The 26,117-nt window shown below is 49.3% G+C and overlaps 1 protein-coding gene across 1 annotated transcript in view; it reads right to left on the bottom strand.

The window, feature by feature from the left end:
- LOC139235156 (glutamate receptor ionotropic, delta-1-like) overlaps positions 1–26,117 on the bottom strand; it is a 765,307-nt gene that overhangs the window by 322,414 nt on the left and 416,776 nt on the right. Inside the window, exon 4 of the mRNA XM_070866376.1 lies at positions 14,875–15,080. Within this exon, the coding sequence (XP_070722477.1) occupies positions 14,875–15,080 (206 nt within the window). The remainder of the gene's footprint in view (positions 1–14,874; positions 15,081–26,117) is intronic.

The following is a 26,117-nucleotide window of genomic DNA, read 5'->3' as shown; positions in this document are numbered from 1 at the left end:
TTGAGGCAATCACTATCACTCGGGGGGTAGTGCTGGACAGGCTAATGGGACTCAAGATAGACAAGTCCCCTGGTCCTGATGAAATGCATCCCAGGGTATTAAAAGAGATGGCAGAAGTTATAGCAGATGCATTCGTTATAATCTACCAAAATTCTCTGGACTCTGGGGAGGTACCAGCGGATTGGAAAGCAGCTAATGTAACACCTCTGTTTAAAAAAGGGGGCAGACAAAAGGCAGGTAACTATAGGCCGGTTAGTTTAACATCTGTAGTGGGGAAAATGCTTGAAGCTATCAATAAGGAAGAAATAGTGGGACATCTAGATAGGAATAGTGCAATCAAGCAGACGCAACATGGATTCATGAATGGGAAATCATGTTTAACTAATTTACTGGAATTCTTTGAGGATACAACAAGCATGGTGGATAGAGGTGTACCGATGGATGTTGTGTATTTGGATTTCCAAAAGGCATTCGATAAGGTGCTACACAAAAGGTTACTGCAGAAGATAAAGGTACGCGGAGTCAGAGGAAATGTATTCGCATGGATAGAGAATTGGCTAACTAACAGAAAGCAAAGAGTCGGGATAAATGGGTCCTTTTCAGGTTGGCAATCGGTGGTTAGTGGTGTGCCACAGGGATCGGTGCTGGGACCACAACTGTTTACAATATACATAGATGACCTGGAAGAGGGGACAGAGTGTAGTGTAACAAAATTTGCAGATGACACAAAGATTAGTGGGAAAGAGGGATTGAGTAGACTGAGTCTTTACTCGTTGGAGTTCAGAAGGATGAGGGGTGATCTTATAGAAACATTTAAAATAATGAAAGGGATAGACAAGATAGAGGCAGAGAGGTTGTGTCCACTGGTCGGGGAGACTAGAACTAGGGGGCACAGACTCAAAATACGGGGGAGCCAATTTAAAACCGAGTTGAGAAGGAATTTCTTCTCCCAGAGGGTTGTGAATCTGTGGAATTCTCTGCCCAAGGAAGCAGTTGAGGCTAGCTCATTGAATGTATTCAAAACACAGATAGATTTTTAACCAATAAGGGAATTAAGGGTTATTATGGGGGGCGGGCGGGTAAGTGGAGCTGAGTCCACGGCCAGATCAGCCATGATCTTGTTGAATGGCGGAGCAGGCTCGAGGGGCTAGATGGCCTACTCCTGTTCCTAATTCTTTTGATGCCCACAGTTTGCTGCATCTTTGCGTTGGATTCGTATTCTCATCGCCAGTTATTGTGTTCCGAACACAGAAGAGACTGCACACAGGGAGGTTAGAGTAACTGTGACCTCAGTCTTTAATAAGACACTCCAGAGTGAGGAACAGGCCTTAGGGGCCGGCTTATATACAGTGCTGCCAAGTATTGCTGGGATCCCTTGGGACTTCAGGGGATGAGCTCCCTGGTGGCGGAACATGGGAGTGCATGCTTTACAGATACACAACACAAGCCATGAACCCTAACCCACTGACCCTAATCCCACCCACTGACCCTAACCCACGATCCCTACGCACTGACCCCACCAACTGAGAAGGAAGATGCAGCCGCTCAGAGCTGAGTTAACATCGGATCTTTACAGCTCTGATGAATATCCAATGATCTGGGCCGGACTGACTGGATCACACAGGCTAAAAGTATTCCAGCTCCCTGCACCGACCGATGTCCCACTTCCAACTTCTGGAAGTGCTTCCTTCCACAACTGGCTCAACAATGTCATCACCATCATCGGCAGTCCCTCGGGCCCCAGGATTACCCACCCACACTAAATGTGAGTACTCAGGTGACTGATGCACTCATTTTAAAGGGTGGAAGATGCCTGTGCGTGGATTGTTTTAACGTGGGGTGACCGTTGCACACCAGCCACCACACGGGTTTGACAGAGCGAGGTCTTGGTCCAGCGGCAAGGGTTAACCAGGACGACTGCAGACCAGCTCCGCCACTTGTGTCAATACACACACATTGTAAATACCTGGTCTGAGTGCCACCTTTCTCCACCCACTACCTCCCCTCTCCCATAAGACAGTTCAGGAAGTTGGTCAGCATTGTAGACAACCTGCAGAGACCCCCTGTGTGAGTGAGGCACGTCACAAGGACTGAGCCACAATCAGTGAGTGACCTTCCTCCGATGGAGCCCTGCATTGGCTGTTAGACTGTGACAGCACAACTCGGACAATGTTACCTCAAAACCATGTTGTTATTTGCATATTGTTCAGGGACACAATGATGATCGATGTTTCTAATTGAATACGTTGTGCTGGTGCACCACGGTTATCATGGAGTACAGTTTAAATAAAGCAATCTACGAGCTGATTGGGAGTAATTTAACACTCAAACTGTGATTAGAATAATAAGATTTTTGTGACTAGCATCTTGTTGATAATTTACAGGACGTCGGAGAGTAGATGCGGGCAGCATCACATCACTTGCACACAGCACTCTGGCAATGTCGCCTTCCTGTATTATATGGAATCAGCAGGCTGAGGAAAATCACCCCTTCCCCCGAGCCCGATTGGACAGGACTTTGATTGGAGAATCAACGCCACCACCAATCGCACAGTGTCCAATCAGCAGCCACTGGAGCTCAGGACCGGCACACCAATACTAACGGCGCCCGAGAAAGTGGTGATCAGTGAATCAGTGCACAGCGTGTTCAACACCAGTCAATTCTTTGCGTGACCTCAGTATGGACAGATACACGCTGGAGTGAAATTTCGTGTTACAAAATTCACAAACCTCGACTGTTGAGAAGCAAGTTTTCCTCACACAGAAAAAGTTAAGTCAACTGATCTTTAATAAGGGACTTGATCAATAACCCAATTGGTGATATTTATACATCATTTTGATGCACAGGAGAACTTGGCTTGGGTGAAGTGGGGTTGGGGGAGTCTATGTGTGAGGTGGTCCATGCAGAGATGGGCTTTGCTGAATGTTGCTCTCCTATTCCCAGTTTTCTTCGATACTTATTTGTGGCGAATAAGTTACACGGCTGCCCAATGTATCCCATGGATCTTGCTCATGTCTCCATGTGTCCTTTATCATCCTCCACTGCTCCCCAGCTCCCACCCATGTGCTGTTCCCAATCCACACTCCGAATCTCCGCCCACGATTCCCGGAACGATGGAGTTACCAAGCGGCCCCGGGTTCACTAAAGCTCAGCAGATTAATCTGTCAGCTCACCCACCAACCGGGCCTGGCTGCATGGAGACGGAAAGTGGAGCGAGACCAGGGAGCTCACAGCACAGGTCAGGGTTCTCACTCTCTGTGATCTTCTCCAAAAGCTACAAGCTAACACTGAGGAAGGAGCAGGATCATGACCAGCGTTCTGCTCACAGCCAGCGGCACCAAAAACTGATCAGCTGGACTGGACAGTGAGGGAGGAAAACCAAGGTATATGTTGGAAAGACAGAAGCTGTTTCACTGCGTGGGAGACAATGCCAAGAGACATGCTGGTCTAAAGAGAGACATTAATTGAGGAACAGACTGTTCTTCATTTGTTTTATCATGCTGGGACCTGTCAATATTTTACATTTGGGAATTGGCCATGACAGAGCCTACACACAAGAAAATGCTTCTGCAAAATCACTTCAGCAGGCAAAATACCGAGAATTAAATATGATGAATTGTTCTCTGCAAACATTGGAAGATAAGTCCTCCACTGGTTACAGATAAGGGCCGAGGCCACGTTCATAGAGAAACTGTTTATCTGCCGATGCTGTCAGGCGTGTGACAAGAAATATAAACACGATATATAATCTGCTGCCCAGCTGAGGGCCCAATGCATGGCTGCACAGAACATCATTCAGTCGCAGTTACGGAAGGCTTGCTAACTCCCGGAATTAGACATTGTTGCATCCTCTCCTGCTCAACCTTCCCCAGGAGACGCTGGAGACTTCCCAATGTGCAGGGCACTTGCCGCAAACCCCAAATAGGAGCAGGAGAGACCATTTGGCCCCTCGAGCCTGCTCCGCCATTCAATAAGATCATGGCTGATCTGAACATGGACTCAGCTCCACTTCCCTGCTCGCTCCCCATAACCCTTTACTCCCTTATCGCTCAAAAATCTGTCTAGCTCCGCCTGAAATATATTCAATGACCCAGCCTCCACAGCTCTCTGGGGCAGAGAATTCCACAGATTTACAACCCTCAGAGAAGAAATTCCTCCTCATCTCAGTTTTAAATGGGCGACCCCTTATTCCAAGACTATGTCCCCTAGTTTTAGTTTCCCCTATGAGTGGAAATATCCTCTCTGCATCCACCTTGTCGAGCCCCCTTATTATCTTATATGTTTCAATAAGATCGCCTCTCATTCTTCTGAACTCCAATGTGTATACGCCCAACCTACTCAACCTATCTTCATAAGTCAATCCCCTCATCTCAGGAATCAACCTAGTGAACCTTCTCTGAACAGCCTCCAATGCAAGTATATCCTTCCTTAAATGCGGAGACCAAAACTGTACGCAGTACTTCAGGTGTGGCCTCACCAATACCCTGTACAGTTGTAGCAGGACATCTCTGCTTTTATACTCTATCCCCCTTGCAATAAAGGCCAACATTCCATTTGCCTTCCTGATTACTTGCTGTACCTGCATACTAACTTTTTGTGTTTCATGCACAAGGACCCCCAGGTCACTCTGTACTTCAGCACTTTGCAATTTTTCTCCATTTAAATTATAATTTGCTTTTCTATTTTTTCTGCCAAAGTGGATAACCTCACATTTTCCCACATTATATTCCACCTGCCAAATTTTTGCCCACTCACTTAGCCTGTCTATATCCCTTTGCAGATTTTTTGTGTCCTCCTCACAACTTGCTTTCCCACCCATCTTTGTATCATCAGCAAACTAGGCTACATTACACTCGGTCCCATCATCCAAGTAATTAATATAGATTGTAAATAGTTGAGGCCCCAGCACCGATCCCTGTGGCACCCCACTAGTTACTGTTTGCCAACCTGAAAATGACCCATTTATTCCAATCCTCTGTTTTCTGTTAGTTAGCCAATCCTCTATCCATGCTAATATATTACCCCCAACCCCGTGAACTTTTATCTTGTGCAGTAACCTTTTATGTGGCACCTTATCGAATGCTTTCTGGAAAGTCTAATACACCACATCCACTGGTTCCCCTTTATCCACCCTGCTTGTTGCATCCTCCAAGAACTCCAGCAAATTTGTCAAACATGACTTCCCTTTCATAAAACCATGTTGACTCTGCTTGATTGAATCAATGCTTTTCCAAATGTCCCGCTACTGCTTCCTTAATAATGGACTCAAGCATTTTCCCAACGACAGATGTTAGTCTAACTGGTCTATTGTTTCCTGTTTTTTGTCTGCCTCCTTTTTTAAATAGGGACGTTACATTTGCAGTTTTCCAATCTGCTGGGACCTCCCCAGAATCCAGGGAATTTTGGTAGATTACAACCAATGCACCCACTATCTCTGTGGCCACTTCTCTTAAGACCCTAGGATGCAAGCCATCAGGTCCAGGGGACTTGTCCACCTTTAGTCCTATTATTTTACCGAGTACTACTTCATTAGTGGTGGTGATTGTATTAAGTTCCTCCCTCCCTATAGCCCATTCATTATCCACTATTGGGATGTTTATAGCGTCTTCTACCGTGAAGACCGATACAGAATATTTGTTCAACATCTCTGCCATTTCCCTGTTCTCCATTATTAATTCCCCAGTCTCATCTTCCAGGGGACCAACATTTACTTGAGCCACTCTTTTCCTTTTTATGTACCTGTAGAAACTCTTACTATCTGTTTTTATATTTTGTGCTAGTTTACTTTCATAATCTATCTTCCCTCTCTATCATTTTTTTTGTCGTTCTCTCCTGACTTTTAAAAATTTCCCAATCCTCTGGCCTCCCACTAGTCTTGGCCACATTGTATGCCCTTGAACATTCCGGCTGTCGTGCTGAAGACTTGTGCTCCAGAACTAGCCGCACCTCTAGCCAAACTGTTCCAGTATAGCTACAACACTGGGTTCTCACCGGCAATGTGGAAACCTGCCCAGGTATGTCCTGTCCACAAAAACAGGACAAATCCACTCCGGCCAATTACTGCCCCATCAGTCTACTCTCAATCATCAGCAAAGTGATGGAAGGTGTTGTGGACAGTGTTATCAAGCGACACTTACTCACCAATAACCTGCTCACCGATGTCCAGTTTGGGTTACGCCAGCACCAGTCGGCTCCAGATCACATTACAGCCTTGGTCCAAACATGGACAGAAGAGCTGAATTCCAGACGTGATTTTATGCAAATGAATTTTAGCAGCAACTTGAATCCTAACTGAACCAGCACAATTGCACGTACATTGTGGGTGTAATTTCCCGAAGCAGAAACGTGGGATATGGATTTTCAGAAGGTGTTCAATAGAGTGTCTCAAAAGGCTGATTGGAGAAATGCAGGCATGTGGGGTAAGGGGAAGTAGATAGCTAGAAAGTTGGCTGACAGACAGGAAACAAGGTGCTAGGGTAAGCGGGAGTTGCTCAGATTAAGGAAGGGTTGGGGTTCCCCTGGGGTCAGTGCTGGGAGCACATCTGGATTGGGAGACTGCTGAGGGATAAAGAGACACACACAGATCAGAAATGAGGGGGAACACACACTGGTCCTATTCAGAAACCAATGTATTACGTGCTCTTTTGCATCATCAAGTTACATAGGGGTCAAGTTTCGGCTTGAGTTGCTCCTATTTTTTGGAGCAACTAGTTTAGAATGGAGTATCTTAGAAATTGCAATTCTCGGCCTTTAGTTTGCTCCAGTTCTAGTGAGTTGGAATAGTTTCGTTTTAGAACAGATTTTTTTTTCAAAAAGGGGGCGTGTCCAGCCACTTACGCCTGTTTTGCAAGTTTAGGCAGCGAAAACTTACTCCAAACTAACTTAGAATTGAGTAAGTGTAGATTTCTGTATGCTCAGAAAAACCTTGCCTACAGTTAGAAATCAGGCGTAGGGAACGAGAGATGGTGGGGGGCGCGAGGGGGGTTTACAAACGTTAAACACTTCACTTTACAAATAAAGAACCATCATCAATAATAAATGATAAATAAATCAATAAATCAATCCAAATAAATTAAAAAATAAAAACATTTAAAAAAAATTAAAAATCACTCAATAACAAAAAATGATTTCTGCTCACCTGCTGCAGCACCAGGGAGAAGGGGGGGGGAGTGAAGAGAAGAAGATGGGGGGGGGGGGGGAGAAGAGAGGAAAATGAGGGTGCGAGGGAAGATGATGAAGAAGCCCCGCCGTAGCCGATGCCGGTCTGCCGACGTCTCTTCGGGCGAGCGAGCCCGCCCGCCGCCGAGGTAAGATGCGCAGGCCATTCGGCCGGGGATAGGAGCGCTGTCCCTTCGGCCTGGGATAGGGTCGTTGCCCCGGAGACAGGATGCGCTGGGAGGGCCGGGAGCTACTGCGCACGCGTGCAGTTGCCGGCGCTGTTTTTGGCGCAGGGCTGTAGCTCCGCCCCCAGCAGCGTGAGGTGGAAACAGGTCGACAGATATCGGAGAATCGCAATTTTTGTTCTATAAATTAGGCGGGCTTCTCCGATGTGCACCGTTCGAGCGGCGGTCCAAAACTTGAGCCCGTAGTCACTTGCCTCCTGCCTGTTGGTAAATTGGATTTCCCATTCTCTGTGCTAACTCCACATGCCCATGCTGAAAGATATATTCCAACTTGACCTTTCTTTATGCCCTGGGTGAATCATTGTCTTTTACAGGTTTGATCATGGGGTTTAAAGCCCATTAATAAAAGTCAGATGTAACTGAAGGAGGACGAGGGTCAAGATACTGCAACTAAAAGCTCTGGTAACTCATACAGATAATCGCCCCGGACACTCTTCCTGTAAATCACTTAAATGGAGCACTTAGACTGTGCTGCCTTTATTTGCCCTTAGTCTAAAGTCTCTCTAATGTCTATCTTTGTGAATAAAGTGTTTGGAGAAGAGATTGCATCATGAGAACATTGTGCCAGAGCAAGAATTGGCTGTGTTTCGATAGGATTTATATCAACTGTTTCCTTCTCCCCTAGCTCGCATAGATTCCCGCTTACCCATCACCCCTGTGCTCGCTGACCTACATTGGCTCCTGCTCCTCCAACAACTCAAATTTAAAATTTTCATCCTTGTGTTGAAATCCCCCCCTATCTCTGTAACCTCCTTCAACCCAACAACCCCCCCACCAGATCTCTGCATTCCTCTAATTCTGGTCTCTTGAACATCCCTGATTTCCCTCGCCTCTCCATCAGCGGCCGTGCCTTCAGCTGTTGAGGTCCCAAGCTCTGGAATTCCCTCCCTAAACCTCTCCCCCTCTCTCTCCTCCTTTAAGATTCTCCTTATGTGGCTCGATGTTAAAGTTTGCCTGATTTATGATCCTGTGAGGCAAGTTGGGACGCTTTATTACATTATAGGCGCTATTTAAAAGGAAAGTTGTTGTTCTACATCAGCAGGAAGATCAGATCTTTGACTTGCTGATGAGGAATCCAGCCCGATGCCCTCTCCCAATTATCAGGATCCAAATGTTGAGCTCCACGCTGGATGTTTTATCTTCTCTGAGCCATTCATACACTTTGTAACATGAGGTCATGTTTATTCATCATGCTGGGACAGAGCAGCCAGAATATCTGCTCCACACAACATAAAAGCTCATTATCCTGACACATTGTCCAAGCTGGAAAGCTCACATTCTTTCTCTGAAATGGTAACTATCTGCTCGTGACAAGTGTCCAATAAATTTTAATATGGTTATAATAAAAAATGAAAGAGACTTCTAATTGTCTCTGACAGTCTGACAATTCTTAGCTCTTCAAAGTGTCACTGTGATTCTCACCGAATCTGCCGGAGTAAATCAACCCAGCATTGGCAATAAGACAAAGTCAAAATTGATTTCAATATTCTAAGCACAAGGAGGTTAAATTAGATCTGCTTTCGTCTGTTCCTCTATCACGAAATTTCACAGGCTATACCCAGTGCCCCAAGGGCACCACAAAACCACCGACACCAATTGCTTCGCAGGATATTCAGACACCGCTGCTGGCCAGCGTTTGCTAACAAGGGCCCGAACGCCCCTTCATGGACCCCGCTCTGAAACTGGTCAAAACCTCGGCAGGCGAGAGGTAACCACGGGGTGACCCCCGCGGTCCTTAACGGGGTCACTGGAGGTCACTGACTACAAGGTAAGCAAAGATTTTTTTTACTTACCTTAAAGTGGTGCTCGGAGGATCAAGAATCCTCTTCCTGGCCCCACAGCAGCACTACAGGCCCCCCCCCGCTCCTTCTTCTAATCCTCCCCCTCCCCCTCCCGCTCTCCTAATCCTCCCTGCGGCCCCCTACCGCCCCCCCTCCCACTCCCCCTCACCCTCCAGCCTCCCGCACCCTCCCGCTTTCCCCTCCCCCTCCTCCCCCTCCCCTCCCTCACCCTCCCGCTCTCCCCCCCCCCCCCACCCCGCGACCTTGCCTGAGGGGCACTGCCAGTGTCCGCCCCCCAGCTCCTGGTTGGCGCTCCAAATGCCCCAATCATTTCCCACCGATCAATGAACCAAAGCAAACCGCTGCCCAGTGACTTTACAAATTATGTGTGTGAGTGGAGCAAGTGTCAGAGTCCGGAGAATGACTGAAAATAAACCGAATGACTCCAGCCCCTATAACTATCGTCAACCCCAGTGAGACAGTCAGCCTGCACGGAGACAGGTTAACCAATTCCATCTGCCCAGACTGAGAAACACAACATTCGATATTAACTGTGATCAGAGACTATACAGAGATATGGCAAACAGTTTGATTCACACTGAGCAATGCGTGAATCAAACAGATTGCACAAATGTGGCAATTCGACTGTACTGAAAGACATGGCAATCGATATCATTTTCCAAAGACAGTGAATCTATCCAACTATCTAGAAACACAATGTACTGAACAAAACAGTCTGACTGCCCGACTGTTCACAGACACCGCCCGACTGTTCCCACAGACACCGCCCGACTGTTCCCACAGACACCGCCCGACTGTTCCCACAGCCACCGCCCGACTGTACCCACAGGCACCGCCCGACTGTACCCACGGACACCGCCCGACTGTTCCCACAGGCACCGCCCGACTGTTCCCACAGACACCGCCCGACTGTTCACAGACACCGCCCGACTGTTCACAGACACCGCCCGACTGTTCCCACGGACACCGCCCGACTGTTCCCACGGACACCGCCCGACTGTTCCCACGGACACCGCCCGACTGTACCCACGGACACCGCCCGACTGTTCCCACAGACACCGCCCGACTGTTCCCACAGACACCGCCCGACTGTTCCCACAGACACCGCCCGACTGTTCCCACAGACACCGCCCGACTGTACCCACGGACACCGCCCGACTGTTCACACAGACACCGCCCGACTGTTCCCACAGACACCGCCCGACTGTTCCCACAGACACCGCCCGACTGTTCCCACAGACACCGCCCGACTGTTCCCACGGACACCACCCGACTGTTCCCACGGACACCGCCCGACTGTACCCACGGACACCGCCCGACTGTTCCCACAGACACCGCCCGACTGTTCCCACAGACACCGCCCGACTGTTCCCACAGACACCGCCCGACTGTTCCCACAGACACCGCCCGACTGTTCCCACAGACACCGCCGACTGTTCACAGACACCGCCCGACTGTTCACAGACACCGCCCGACTGTTCCCACGGACACCGCCCGACTGTTCCCACGGACACCGCCCGACTGTTCCCACGGACACCGCCCGACTGTTCCCACGGACACCGCCCGACTGTTCACAGACACCGCCCGACTGTTCCCACAGACACCGCCCGACTGTTCCCACGGACACCGCCCGACTGTTCACAGACACCGCCCGACTGTTCCCACAGACACCGCCCGACTGTTCACACAGGCACCGCCCGACTGTACCCAGACACCGCCCGACTGTTCCCACAGACACCGCCCGACTGTTCACAGACACCGCCCGACTGTTCACACGGACACCGCCCGACTGTTCCCACAGACACCGCCCGACTGTTCACAGACACCGCCCGACTGTTCACACGGACACCGCCCGACTGTAACCACGGACACCGCCCGACTGTTCCCACAGGCACCGCCCGACTGTTCACAGACACCGCCCGACTGTTCACAGACACCGCCCGACTGTTCCCACAGACACCGCCCGACTGTTCACAGACACCGCCCGACTGTTCACACGGACACCGCCCGACTGTTCCCACAGGCACCGCCCGACTGTTCCCACAGACACCGCCCGACTGTTCCCACAGGCACCGCCCGACTGTAACCACGGACACCGCCCGACTGTTCCCACAGGCACCGCCCGACTGTACCCACGGACACCGCCCGACTGTTCCCACAGACACCGCCCGACTGTTCCCACAGACACCGCCCGACTGTTCCCACAGGCACCGCCCGACTGTACCCACGGACACCGCCCGACTGTTCCCACAGACACCGCCCGACTGTTCCCACAGGCACAGCCCGACTGTACCCACAGACACCGCCCGACTGTTCCCACAGGCACCGCCCGACTGTTCCCACAGGCACCGCCCGACTGTTCCCACAGGCACCGCCCGACTGTACCCAGACACCGCCCGACTGTTCCCACAGACACCGCCCGACTGTTCCCACAGGCACAGCCCGACTGTACCCACAGACACCGCCCGACTGTTCCCACAGACACCGCCCGACTGTTCCCACAGACACCGCCCGACTGTTCCCACAGGCACAGCCCGACTGTACCCACAGACACCGCCCGACTGTTCCCACAGACACCGCCCGACTGTTCCCACAGGCACAGCCCGACTGTACCCACAGACACCGCCCGACTGTTCCCACAGACACCGCCCGACTGTTCCCACAGGCACCGCCCGACTGTTCCCACAGACACCACCCGACTGTTCCCACAGGCACAGCCCGACTGTACTCACAGACACTGCCCGACTGTACCCACAGACACTGCCCGACTGTTCCCACAGACACCGCCTGATTGTACTGCGATGCAGGAATTTATCTGAGTGTTGTGAGATCCAATCCAGCCAATTACCGCCCCATCAGTCTACTCTCAATCATCAGCAAAGTGATGGAAAGTGCCGTCGACAGTCACGCAACATTACTCACCAATAACCTGCTCATCGATGTCCAGTTTGGGTTCCGCCAGGACCAGTCGGCTCCAGACCCCATTACAGCCTTGGTCCAAACATGGACAAAGGAGCTGATTCCAGAGGTGAGGTGAGAGTGAGACTGACCTCGACATCAAGGCAGCATTTGACCGAATGTGGCTTCAAGGATCCCAAGTAAAACTGAAGTCAATGGGAATCAGGGGGAAAACTCTCCACTGGCTGGAGTCAGACCCAGCACAAAGGAAGATGTTTGTGGTGGTTGGAGGTCAATCATCCCAGCCCCAGGACATCGCTGCAGGAGTTCCTCAGGGCAGTGTCCTAGGCCCAACCATCTTCAGCTGCTTCATCAATGACCTTCCCTTCATCATAAGGTCAGAAGTGGGGATGTTCGCTGATGATTGTACAGTGTTCAGTTCCATTCACAACTCCTCAGATAATGAAGCAGTCCGTGCCCACATGCAGCAAGACCTGGACAACATTCAGACTTGGGCTGATAATGGCAAGTAACAACAGATTACTTGAACAGATACAGAAAATAATCAAAAAGCCTAATAGCTTGTATATCTGCAGGACTGGAATACAAGGAGGTCGAAGTTATGCTGCAGCTGTACGATGCCCTGGTTAGCCCACACCTGGAGCACTGTGAGCCGTTCTGGGCCCCATACATTAGGGAGGATATATTGGCCTTGGAGGGAGTGAAACGTAGGTTTACCAGAATGATACCCAGACTCCAAGGGTTAATTACGAGGAGAGATCACACAAATTAAGGCTGTATTTCCTAGAATTTAGAAAGTTAAGGGGTGATCTGATCAAAGTTGTCGGGATATTAAGGGGTATGGATAGGGAAGATCGAGAGAAACTATTCTCGCTGGTTGGGGAGTCTGGGACTGGGGGCACAGTCTAAAAATTAGAGCCAGACCTTTCCGGAGTGAAATTAGGAAACACCTCGACACACAGGGTGGTTGGGAAAGGTTTGGAACTCTCTCCCGCAAACAGCAACTGATGCTAGGTCAATTGTTCATTTTAAATCTGAGATTGATAGATTTTTGTTAACCAAAGGTATTAAAGGATATGAGCCAAAGGCAGGTATATGGTGTTAGGTCACAGATCAGCCATGATCTCATTGAATGATGGAACAGGCTCGAGGGGCTGAATGGCCTCCTCCTGTTCCTAGGCAATGACCATCTCCAACAAGCGAGAGTCTAACCATCTCCCCATGTCATTCAATGGCATTCCCATCACCGAATCCCCCACCATCGACATCCTGGGGGTCACCATTGACCAGAAACTTAACTGGACCAGTCACATAAATACCGTGGCAACAAGAGCGGGTCAGAGGCTGGGTATTCTGCGGCAAGTGTCTCACCTCCTGACTCCCCAAAGCCTTTCCACCATCTACAAGGCACAAGTCAGGAGTGTGATGGAATACTCTCCACTTGCCTGGATGAGTGCAGCTCCAACAACACTCGAGAAGCTCGACACCATCCAGGACAAAGCAGCCGCTTGATTGGCCCCCCATCCACTACCTTCAACACTCACTCCCTCCACCACCGGCGCACCGTGGCTGCAGTGTGTACCATCTACAAGATGCACTGCAGCAACTTGCCAAGGCTTCTTCAACAAACCTCCCAAACCTGCGACCTCTACCACCTAGAAGGACAAGGGCAGCAGGTGCATGGGAACACCACCTCCTCCACGTTCCCCTCCCAGTCACACACCATCCTGACTTGGAAATATATCGGCTGTTCCTTTATCGTCGCTGGGTCACAATCCTGGAACTCCCTCCCTAACAGCACTGTGGGAGCACCTTCACCACACGGACTGCAGCGGTTCAAGAAGGCGGCTCACCACCACCTTCTCAAGGGGCAATTAGGGATGGGCAATAAACGCCGGCCTTGCTGGTGATGCCCACATACCAAAAATTAATCATTTTCACGATACTGAGATACCCGATCTCCAACATCCCTTTCCTCTCCAAAGTCCTTGATTGTGTTGTTGCTTTCAAATCTGCACCCACCATTTGCACAACTCCATATCTGAACCTCTCCAGCCAGATTCCCACCCCTTAAAGGGCCCGAATCAATGTCACAAATGACATCCTGTGTAAAGGTGACAAAGGTAAACTATCCCTCCTCGTCCTTCTCGACCTGTCTGCAGCCTTTGACACGGTTGACCCACTCCATCCTCCTCCAACGCCTCTCCACCATCGTCCTGCTGGGTGAGATTGCACTCGCCTGGTTCCATTGCTATCTATCCAAGCATAGCCATAAAATCTGCTGCAATGGCTTCTCTCCTGCTCCCGCATCATTACCTCTGGTGACCACCAAGGATCTGTCCTTGGCCCCCTCCTATTTCTCATCTATATACTTCCCCTCAGCAACATCATCAGAAAACACCACCAGTCCCACAGGTACGCTGATGACACCCTAGTTTTATAACAGCTTTCATCATTTTTATATATCATTAAAATTAAAGACATGAAAAATCTAACACATACAGAAGTAGTATGTTCTCTGTGAAATATTTTGCTAACTGACAGATGCACTCAAGGAGTAGACACTTATTGAAAACGAATAATTCCGAGAGGAAGGTGGCCATACTGATGGGCGGGCTGCTTCTATTAAGAAGAGGAACAGAACATTTAAATCAGGAGCTCAAACAATTCTGACTGACTTGGAGCCGAGATACATTTGCCTTCTTCAGCCCTCTGGCCGATCTATCTCCAAGTTGTGTTGCTCACTAACCTCATTGATGAATGTCTGCGCTCCTCGTGGGCTCAGCAGGAGGATAGCTCGACGCAGGGTGTCCCGATAACGATTCAGCTCCTCTGTTTTCATCGTGGTGAAGAGGCTGGCAAAGATGTGACTGATATTCTGGTCAATTCTCTGCAGAGACACGTCTAAGCCCTGACGAGAGGCTTGGTCCAGGAACCCTTGCAACCCTCGAATATCTGGCAACACAATCACAAGATAATTTGTTGAGGTTACACAATGAAAAACCTGCTTTACAAGTGTCATCCACAAAAATAACCGGACGGTGTCTGGGTCAGCACAGTCGCTGGTATCTTGATGTGTGATCCTGACCATCATCCTTGACTCTGGAACTTGGGAGCTACCCAACCAGCCTTATTCAGGAGAAGTTTATATTTACTCTAACATTCATACAGCCATCAGCTAGCAATGCTTCCCCTTCAGGCACCCTTTGTATGATGCATCTCCCGAGCTCGGCAGGCCACCTGATCCAGTGTTCGTTCAGTCTCCTCCTCAAGTGCGCACTGGAGATAGTTTGGGTTCACTCTCTCACTGGAGATAGAGCAACACCATGGGCAATGAGAGAGGGAAAGAGAGAGAGAGAAATAGAGAGAGAAAGAGAGAGAGAAAGAGAAAGAGAAAGAGAAAGAGAGAGAGGAGAGAGAGAAGGAGAGAGAGGAGAGAGAGAAAGAGAGAGAGAGAGAGAAGGAGAGAGAGAGAGGGAAAGAGATTCAGACAGACAGAGATAAGGTGAGACAGATGGATAGGATGAATGAGAGAGTAAGATAGACAGTTAGACAGACAGAGACAGAAAAGAGAGACAGGAAGATGTATATGGAGAGTTCAACATGGATCGCTTCATGGAATCCAGTTGCAATGTTAAGGTTGAGCAGTTATGGAAAAGGCTAGAGCTAGTTATTGGGATTTCTGTGTTGCTGCAGTCAGCTGAGGGCACTTTACACTGATATACCCATTCTCCCAGATTGTCCTTTATATTATTGCCCCTCCTGCTGATTGCAAAATATCACCTCAGTCAGCAGTGGTTGGCCAATCGGCAGTCGGTGTTAATGGGGACCACGCTGGTCACAGAGAAGCCTGTGCACAAATATGCATTTTAAATGTTTCCTCGAGGGCATGAGTTGATTGTTGGCCTGAACCCCTCCCATTGCTGCGCACTTAGCCCCTCCCCCCCACATGTAACGTTCATTACTCATTTATAAAGGGCAGTCCAGCTGGCTTTAAATTGGGCGCCCTCTTTAATCAACACATATATTTATACTGAGCTAGGCAATTAGAGAAAGTGGCTTCTTGAGGAAAGATGAAGCAGGTAAGGCCATCTCAGATCACTTCCTCATATTGCTCTCAACGCACATTCCCCCCCCCCCACAACCCCACCTCTTGTGTCCTCCCCTGGAAACAACTCTCTCCCAACTCTCTCACAGCTGCACTTACGGAATCCCAACTGTCCAGCCTTTGGTCCTCCATCACCAGGACATTTCTGTAGCTATCGATCTGCTCAACCACACCCTCACCACCAGCTTTGATGCCCCAGTCCCTGTTAAAACCATTGCTCTCTCTCACCCTGGCCATTCCCCCTGGGGCGGCCCTGATCTTCACTCCTTTAAGTCCAAGGGACGCAGACTTGAACGGATATGGCGGACACGGGTTTGGCCATTCACCGCCAGGCCTTGCTGGACCACATGGAGCATTATCGGCTCCTGCGCTCGTCTGCCCAAACTGCTCACTATTCCAGGATTATTCTGGAATGCAAAGATAAAAGCCGGCTTCTATTCTCCACTGCCCCACTGTCTCCCTAAACCCCTCTCCCCAGTCTCCACCCTCACCTCTGACTGCGAGGAGCTCATAGACTTCTTTGTCTCGAAGATTGAGACCATCTGATCAGCCGCCTCTGCCAGTTCCCTTCCTTCCCCTAGCCCACCGGCACAAACTTCCTCTAAGGTTCCCCCTGCCCTAGTCCTGACCTCACATCTCTCTCCAGTTTCTCACTGATCTCCCCTCTTGATCTTTCCGAGCTCATCCTGTCCATGAGACCCACTTCCTGCTTCCTGACCCTATTCCCACCAACTGCTGACCACACAACTTCCTTTTCTGTCTCTCATGTTAGCCGACATTGTTAACGGTTCTCTCTCCTCAGGTACTGTCTGTTATATATGTGGACTTGTATTTGCTCTGTACAGCCACCAGAGTGCTCATCCCCTGGAGTCCCAAGGGATCCCATAATCCCTTGGGAGCATAGGTATTTAAGGAGGCTTCATGGGTTGGAGAGAGACTTTGGATACCTGCAATAAAAGACTAAGGTCACACTTTACTTTGAGCTCACAGTGTTCAGTCTTTCTCCATACACTATAACTGGCGACGAGATACAGATAGCGAACCCAAGGATGCAGAGAACAGTGGGCAGCCTGGAGAAATTTTCGGAGAGAGATGATTCGGAAGCTTTTGTGGAGCGAGTTGACCAATACTTCGTGGCCAACGAGCTGGATGGGGAAGAGAACGCTGCTAAACGTAGAGTGATCCTCCTCACCGTCTGTGGGGCACCAACGTATGGCCCCATGAAGAATCTGCTCACTCCAGTGAAACCCACGGAGAAATCATACGATGATTTGTGCTCACTGGTCCGAGACCATTTGAACCCAAAGGAAAGCGTTCTGATGGCGAGGTACCGGTTCTACACCTACAAAAGGTCTGAAGGCCAGGAAGTGGCGAGTTATGTCGCCGAGCTCAGACGCCTTGCTGGACATTGCGAATTTGAAGGACATTGGGAACACGTGCTCAGAGACCTTTTCATACTTGGCATTGGCCACGAAACCATACTTCGCAAACTTTTTACTGTAGAGACCCTAATCTTGAGTAAGGCCATAGCGATAGACCAGGCGTTCATTGCCACCAGTGACAATACGAAGCAAATCTCTCAGCACACAAGTGCTGCTACAAGTACTGTGAACAAAGTGATGGTGTTTTCGAATCGTAACGTACAGGGCAGGTCACACGTCCGCAGATGTCTCAGAGTCCACCATCAAGGGTGATGAATGCAAGGCCATTAACACCTTGTTGGCGCTGCGGGGGTGATCATCGTTTCCATTCATACCAATTCAAAGAGTACGTTTGCAAGGGCTGTGGAACAATAGGACACTTCCAACGAGTGTGCAGGTGAGCTGCAAAGCCTGTTAAACCTGCAAACCACCACGTTGCAGAGGAGGACAGATCCACGGAGGATCACGACGAACCAGAACCTCAGATAGAGGAGGCAGAGGTACATGGGGTGCACACATTCACCACGAATTGTCCCCCGATAATGCTGAATGTTAAACTAAATGGACTCCCGGTGTCAATGGAGCTGGACATGGGCGCGAGCCAGTCCTGCATGGGCTAAAAGACTTTCGAAAGGTTGTGGTGCAACAAGGCCTCAAGGCCAGTCTTAACTCCAGTTCGCACGAAACTAAGAACTTGCACAAAAGAACTGATTCCTGTAATCGGCAGTGCTACCATAAAGGTCTCCTACGATGGAGCGGTGCGCAAGTTACCTCTCTAGGTGGTATCGGGCGATGGTCCCACACTGCTCGACAGGAACTGGCTGGGAACGATATGCTGGAGCTGGGACGATGTCCAAGCGCTATCGCCCGCTAACGACACTTCGTGTGCCCAGGTCTTAAATAAATTTCCTTCGCTGTTCGAACCAGGCATCGGGAAATTCCAAGGAGCAAAAGTGCAAATCCACCTAATTCCGGGGGCGCGACCCATCCATCACAAGGCGAGAGCAGTACCGTACATGATGAGAGAAAGGGTAGAGATCGAGCTAGACCGGCTGCAAAGAGAGGGCATCATTTCACCGATCGAGTTCAGTGAGTGGGCCAGTCCTATTATCCCAATCCTCAAGGGAGACAGCAACATCAGAATCTGTGGCGATTACAAAGTAAATATCAATCGTTTCTCCCTGCAGGACCAGTACCCACTACCAAAGGCCGACGACCTCTTTGCAACGCTGGCGGGAAGAAAGACGTTCATGAAGCTGAATCTGACTTCAGCCGACATGACGCAAGAACTGGAGGAATCATCGAAGGCCCTCACCTGCATCAACACGCACAAGGGTCTTTTTGTTTATAACAGATGCCCCGTTTGGAATCCGATCAGCGGCGACGATATTCCAGAGAAACATGGAAAGTTTACTGAAGTCGGTCCCACACACCGTGGTCTTCCAGGATGACACCTTGGTCACAGGTCGGGACACAGTCGAACATCTGCAGAACCTGGAGAAGGTTCTTAGTCGACTCAACCGCGTGGGGCTCAGGTTAAAACACTCGAAGTGTGTTTTCCTGGCACCTGAAGTGAAGTTCTTGGGAAGGAGGATTGCGGCGAACGGCATCAGGCCCACCAACACGAAGACAGAGGCAATCGAGAACGCACCGAGGCCACAGAACATGACAGAGCTGTGGTCATTTCTGGGACTCTTGAACTACTTTGATAACTTCTTACCGGGTCTCAGCACCCTGCTAGAACCACTACATGTCTTGCTACAAAAGGGGGCGAATGGGTATGGGGCAAAATCCAAGAAAGTGCCTTTGTAAAAGCGAGAAAATTGTTATGCTCAAACAAATTGCTTGTGTTGAATGATCCACGTAAGTGTTTGGTACTAGAATCTGATGCGTCATCATATGGCGTCGAGTGTGTATTGCAACAAGCTAATGATTTCTGGAAACTGCAACCATTGCTTATGCATCCAGGAGTTTGTCTAAGGCTGAGAGAACTTACAGCATGATTGAAAAAGAAGCGTTAGCGTGTGTCTATGGGGTAAAGAAAATGCATCAATTCCTCTTTGGGCCAAAATTTGAATTGGAAACTGACCATAAGCCACTCATATCCCTGTTTTCCGAGAGTAAAGGGATAAATACCAACCCGCATCCAGAGATGGGCGCTCACGTTGTCTGCATGTTCTTATGTTCTTATGTTCTGCATACAACTACGCCATCCGCCATAGGCCAGGTACAGAAAACTGCGCCGATGCTCTCAGTAGGCTGCCATTGCCCACCACGGGAGTGGAAATGGCGCAGCCCGCAGATCTAGCCATGGTTATGGAAGCATTTGAGAGTGACCAATCACCCGTCACTGCCCGGCAGATCAAAACCTGGACAAGCCAGGACCCCTTATTATCTCTAGTCAAAAGCTGTGTGCTTCACGGGAGCTGGTCCAGTGTCCCAGTGGAAATGCAGGAAGAGATAAAGCCGTTCCAGCGGCGCAAAGATGAAATGTCATACAGGCAGACTGCCTTCTGTGGGACAATCGAGTAGTGGTCCCCAAGAAGAGCAGAGACACCTTCATCAATGACCTCCACAGCACCCACCCAGGCATCGTAATGATGAAAGCAATAGCCAGATCCCATGTGTGGTGGCCCGGTATCGATGCGAACTTAGAGTCCTGCGTTCACAGATGTAATACATGCTCGCAGTTAAGCAATGTACCCAGGGAGGCGCCGCTAAGTTTATGGTCTTGGCCCTCCAAACCGTGGTCGAGGGTACACATCGACTATGCAGGCCCGTTCCTTGTGGTTGTAGACGTGTACTCCAAGTGGATTGAATGTGAGATAATGTCGGCTAGCACGTCCTGGGGCATTGGAACCGGTTCTGGGGGAGGTGGGACCAGTACAAACCGGACGGTCTGCACCTGGGCAGGACCGGAACCAATGTCCTAGGGGGAGTGTTTGCTAGTGCTGTTGGGGAGGAGTTAAACTAATATGGCAGGGGGATGGGAACCAATGCAGGGAGATAGAGGGAAACAAAATGGAGACAAAAGCAAAAGACAGAAAGGAGATGAGTAAAAGTGGAGGGCAGAGAAACCCAAGGCAAAAAACAAAAAGGGCCACTGTACAGCAAAATTCTAAAGGGTCAAAGTGTAATAAAAAGGCAAACCTGAAAGCTCGATGCCTCAATGCAAGGAGTATTCGGAACCCAGGAGAGGGCTCTGAGCTAGTTAGAGTGGATGAGAGCTCAGATGAACAGGATCCCAAGAAATAATTCAAAAGGCAGGAGGCAACAGAGCAGAGTAGCACTGGGGTAAGTGTAAACCACAAGGTGATCGGAAGGGACAATATGTATGAATATAAAGGGGCTGCAGGAGGGGTCAAAACTAAAAATCATGGTTTAAAAACTAGTATTAAAACACTCTACCTAAACGCACGCAGCATTCGAAATAAAGTAAATGAGTTGACGGCACAAATCATTACAAATGGGTATGATTTGGTGGCCATTACAGAAACGTGGTTGCAGGGTGGCCAAGACTGGGAATTAAACATACAAGGGTATCTGACAATTCGGAAGGATAGACAAGAAGGGAAAGGAGGTGGGGTAGCTCTGTTAATAAAGGATGATATCAGGGCAGTTGTGAGAGACGATATTGGCTCTGATGACCAAAATGTTGAATCATTGTGGGTGGAGATTAGAGATAATAAGGGGAAAAAGTCACTGGTGGGCGTAGTTTATAGGCCCCCAAATAATAACTTCACGGTGGGGTGGACAATAATCAAGGGAATAATGGAGGCATGTGAAAAAGGAACGGCAGTTATCATGGGGGATTTTAACCTACAGATCGATTGGTCAAATCAAATCGCATGGGGTAGCCTTGAGGAGGAATTCATAGAATGCATACGGGATTGTTTCTTAGAACAGTATGTTACAGAACCTACAAGGGAGCAAGCTATCTTAGATCTGGTCCTGTGTAATGAGACAGGAATAATAAACGATCTCCAAGTAAAAGATCCTCTTGGAATGAGGGATCAAACATGTCACATCTGCCCCATTTAAACCAGCATCCAATGGTCAGGCAGAGAGAGCAGTGCAAACCATCAAGCAAGGCTTGAAGAGGGTAACTGAAGGCTCACTGCAGACTCACCTATCCTGAGTCCTGCTTAGCTACTGCACGAGACCCCACTCACTCACTGGGATCCCACCTGCTGAACTGCTCATGAAAAGAGCACTTAAGACAAGACTCTCGTTAGTTCACCCTGATCTACATGAACAGGTAGAGAGCAGGCGGTTTCAACAAAGTGCATACCATGATAGCGCAAATGTGTCACGCGAGATTGAAGTCAATGATCCGGTATTTGTATTGAATTATGGACAAGGTCCCAAGTGGCTTCCCGGCACTGTCGTGGCCAAAGAGGGGAGCAGGGTGTTTCAGGTCAAACTTTCAAATGGACTCATTCACCGGAAACACTTGGACCAAATCAAACTCAGATTCACGGACTATCCTGAGCAACCCACCTTGGACCCTACCTTTTTTGATCCCCCAACACATACCAGTGGCAACCGGCACCACGGTTGACCACGAAGCAGAACCCATCATCCACAGCAGCCCAGCAGGGCCCAACACACCAGGCAGCCCAGCAAGGCCAGCTGCACAGCAGCCCAGCGAGGGCCCAACAAATGATTCAACAACACCAGCTTTCACACCGAGATGATCAACCAGGGCAAGAAGGGCCCCAGATCGACTCACATTGTAAATAGTTACACTATTGACTTTGGGGAGGGGGGGGGGGGGCGAGGGGGCAGTGTTGTTATTTTTGTGGACTTGTATTTACTCTGTACAGCCACCAGAGGGCTCATCCCCTGGAGTCCCAAGGGATCCCATAATCCCTTGGGCGTACAGGTATTTAAGGAGGCTTCACAGGTTGGAGAGACACTCTGGAGCCCTGCAATAAAAGACTACGGTCACACTTTACTTTAAGCTCACAGTGTTCAGTCTGACTCTTTCTCCATACACTACTGTCCCCCTCTCCCTCAAATCTGCCGTCATCACCCCTCTCCTCAAAAAAACCAACCCTCGACCCCTCCACCCTTGCAAACCAACCTCCCTTTCCTCCTCAAAGTCCTTGAACGCGTTGTCATCTCCCAAATCCGTGCCCATCTTTCCCACAATTCCATGTTTGAGTCCCTCCAATCCGGTTTCTGCGCCTGCCCCAGTCCCGAAATGGCTCTCATCAAAGTCACCAATTACATCCTTTGTGACTGTGACAAAGGCAAACTATCCCTCCTCGTCCTCCTGGACCTGTCTGCAGCCTTTGACACGGTTGATCACTCCATCTTTCTCCAACACCTCTCCACCGTTGTCCAGCTGGGTGGGACTGCACTCGCCTGGTTCCATTCTTATCCATCTAATCGTAGCCCGAGAATCACCTGCAACGGCTTCTCTTCCCACCCCCCCCTCCCCCCGCTCCCCCCCCGCATCGTTACCTCTGGTGTCCCCCAAGGATCTATCCTTGGCCCCTCCTATTTCTCATCCACACGTTGCCCCTTGGCGACATCATCCGGAAACACAGCGTCAGTTTCCACATGTACGGTGAGGCACCCAGCTCTACCTCTCCACCACTTCTCTTGACCCCTCCATGGTCTCTAAATTGTCAGACTGCTTGTCCGACATCCAGTTCAGCAAAAATTTTCTCCAACTTAATATTAGGAAGACCAAAGCCATTGTTTTCAGCCCCTACCACAAACTCCATTCCCTAACCACTGACTCCATCCCTCTCCCCAACTCTGAGGCTGAACCAGACGGTTCGCAACCTTGGTGTCATATTTGAACCTGCTGCTGAGACCTTCATCCCTGCCTTTGTTACCTCTAGACTTGATTATTCCAACGCACTCCTGATTGGCCTCCTACACTCTACCCTACGTAAACTTCAGATGATCCACACTTGGCTGCCATGTCCCAACTTGCACCAAATCCTGCTCACCCCCTGTGCTCGCTGACCCACACTGGCTTCCGGTTAAGCAACGGCTCAATTTCAAAATTCTTAGCCTTGTTTTCAAATCCCTCCATGGCCTCACCCCTCCCTATCTCTGTAATCTCCTCCAGCCCCACAACCCCCCGAGATGTCTGTGCTCCTTTAATTCTGCCCACCTGAGCATCCCTGATTATAATCGCTCCACCATTGGTGGCCGTGCCTTCTGTTGCCTGGACCCCAAGCTCTGAAACTCCCTGCCTAAACCTCTCCGCCTCTCTACCTCTCCTTCTCCGTCAAGACGCTTCTTATAACCTACCTCTTTGACTCAGCTTTTGGTCATCTGCCCTAATTTCTTGTTATCTGGCTCGCTGTCAATTTGTGTGTTTTATAACGCTCCTGTGAAGCGCCTTGAGACGTTTCACTGCGTTAGAGGCGCTATATAAATACAGGTTGTTGTTGTTGAAGCACAAACTCCATAACTCCATTTGAGTACAGGGGCAGGGAGGTGTTGCTACAGTTGTACAGGGCCTTGATGAGGCCACACCTGGAGTATTGTGTACAGTTTTGGTCTCCTAACCTGAGGAAGGACATTCTTGCTATTGAGGGAGTGCAGCGAAGGTTCACCAGACTGATTCCCGGGATGGCGGGACTGACCTATCAAGAAAGACTGGATCAACTGGGCTTGTATTCACTGGAGTTCAGAAGAATGAGAGGGGACCTCATAGAAACGTTTAAAATTCTGACAGGGTTAGACAGGTTAGATGCAGGAAGAATGTTCCCAATGTTGGGGAAGTCCAGAACCAGGGGACACAGTCTAAGGATAAGGGGTAAGCCATTTAGGACCGAAATGAGGAGGAATTTCTTCACCCAGAGAGTGGTGAACCTGTGGAATTCTCTACCACAGAAAGTTGTTGAGGCCAATTCACTAAATATATTCAAAAAGGAGTTAGATGTCCTTACTACTAGGGGGATCAAGGGGTATGGCGAGAAAGCAGGAATGGGGTACTGAAGTTGCATGTTCAGCCATGAACTCATTGAATGGCGGTGCAGGCTAGAAGGGCCGAATGGCCTACTCCTGCACCTATTTTCTATGTTTCTATGTAAAACACAAACAAGAACCAATAAAGACTCGAGGGCCCCGGGGAACAAACACTGACTACATGTCTGGATAGGTTCAAACCCTCTTTACTCGGAGTGTATAACAGGATCAGGCTCACCCCGGATATTCTCTCCTCCCAGCACCAAGCAGAGTTTGGTCTCATTGTTTCCCTGCGGAGGTTTGACTGACGTCTGTCCCTTTGGCCCCTGCTGTCCTGAAATCAGAGTGTTTCGTGCAGTTGTGTGTTTGAGCAGTTGGCAGTGTTCTACCATTAACATCTGAACATCTTAACACCTTCATTAAAGTAACAGTCTCAGGAGTTTCACCTCAACACAGTGCGAACTATTGCTATTTCTAAGTTAATTTGAAATGGGTTCCGGCCTAACAACACGACAGGAGTACATAGCGAAAGTACATTGCGTGCGAACTTTGCTAACGGGAGGGTTTTCCCCATGTGTGCCAGTGCATCACAGGAGTTTAACGCTGCATTCGTTTATTCAATCATGCACTTTAAAGCTCTTGAATAGACAAGAAGAAATTCATTCAGAGATATTCTGGAATCTGAGTCACACCGCCCGCTCACTGGGTTAAATAAAGTTTATATCACAGCAGTTTGGTTCGTGATGTTCCAAGTGTTCAGACTCTATAGTGTGGCCTTCCACACAGTAACAGCTCATTAGAACAACGTTTCTTTCTCACTTACAGCCTCACTGTGCAAGTCACTTTGCTCGGTGTTATGTGGTGTATAGGAATTGTCTACTTTCTAACTCCAGCAACATGAGGCTCCTCACGGTAAAGATGCTGATACTTGATTAAAGATGCTGGAATAGTTCCGATCGACTGATCCTGCCAGACCACAGCTCCACCTTGGCCTTTAATTACAACAGATAAAGGAAGAAAGCACAGGGAGGGAGCTGACAAGAGGGTCGGGTGGTACCAGCTCCAGATCTGACTGAATGTGGAGCCTCCATCTCCCTCCCATCACTTCCTGCACGGACTGCCAACACTTCCTGCTTCAATATTTACTTTTACTTCTGTCTTTAAAGATTTTGTTTCGGGGAAAACTGAATTCCACCGATCCCATTTCTTAAAACTGTCAGATTAGTTTTGTTTCAGTACGAAATGCTGGAAGACAGTGTAATCCGCGGTCAACTATATTTATTGATGCTGTGGTTGGTGGCCAAGGTTTGAAGCATCAATGTGAGGGATGTCACTGTCGAGGAGCAGAACTGCTACTATTTCTGAGAGCATCAAAGACTCCCAAGTCAGCTGTAACTTTCCTAAATTGGCATTTGTAGCACAGTTCCACACCTCCACTGCATCGTCAGCGGGCTGATTAACCGTGGAGGTATTGAAAGATGATGTGAGCTGGGCATATCTGACTTAGGACCATAGAACGGTTACAGC

This window comes from Pristiophorus japonicus, chromosome 22 (assembly GCF_044704955.1).
Source record: "Pristiophorus japonicus isolate sPriJap1 chromosome 22, sPriJap1.hap1, whole genome shotgun sequence".
Lineage (NCBI taxonomy): Eukaryota > Metazoa > Chordata > Chondrichthyes > Pristiophoridae > Pristiophorus > Pristiophorus japonicus.
This window is presented reverse-complemented; position numbering and strand designations above follow the sequence as displayed.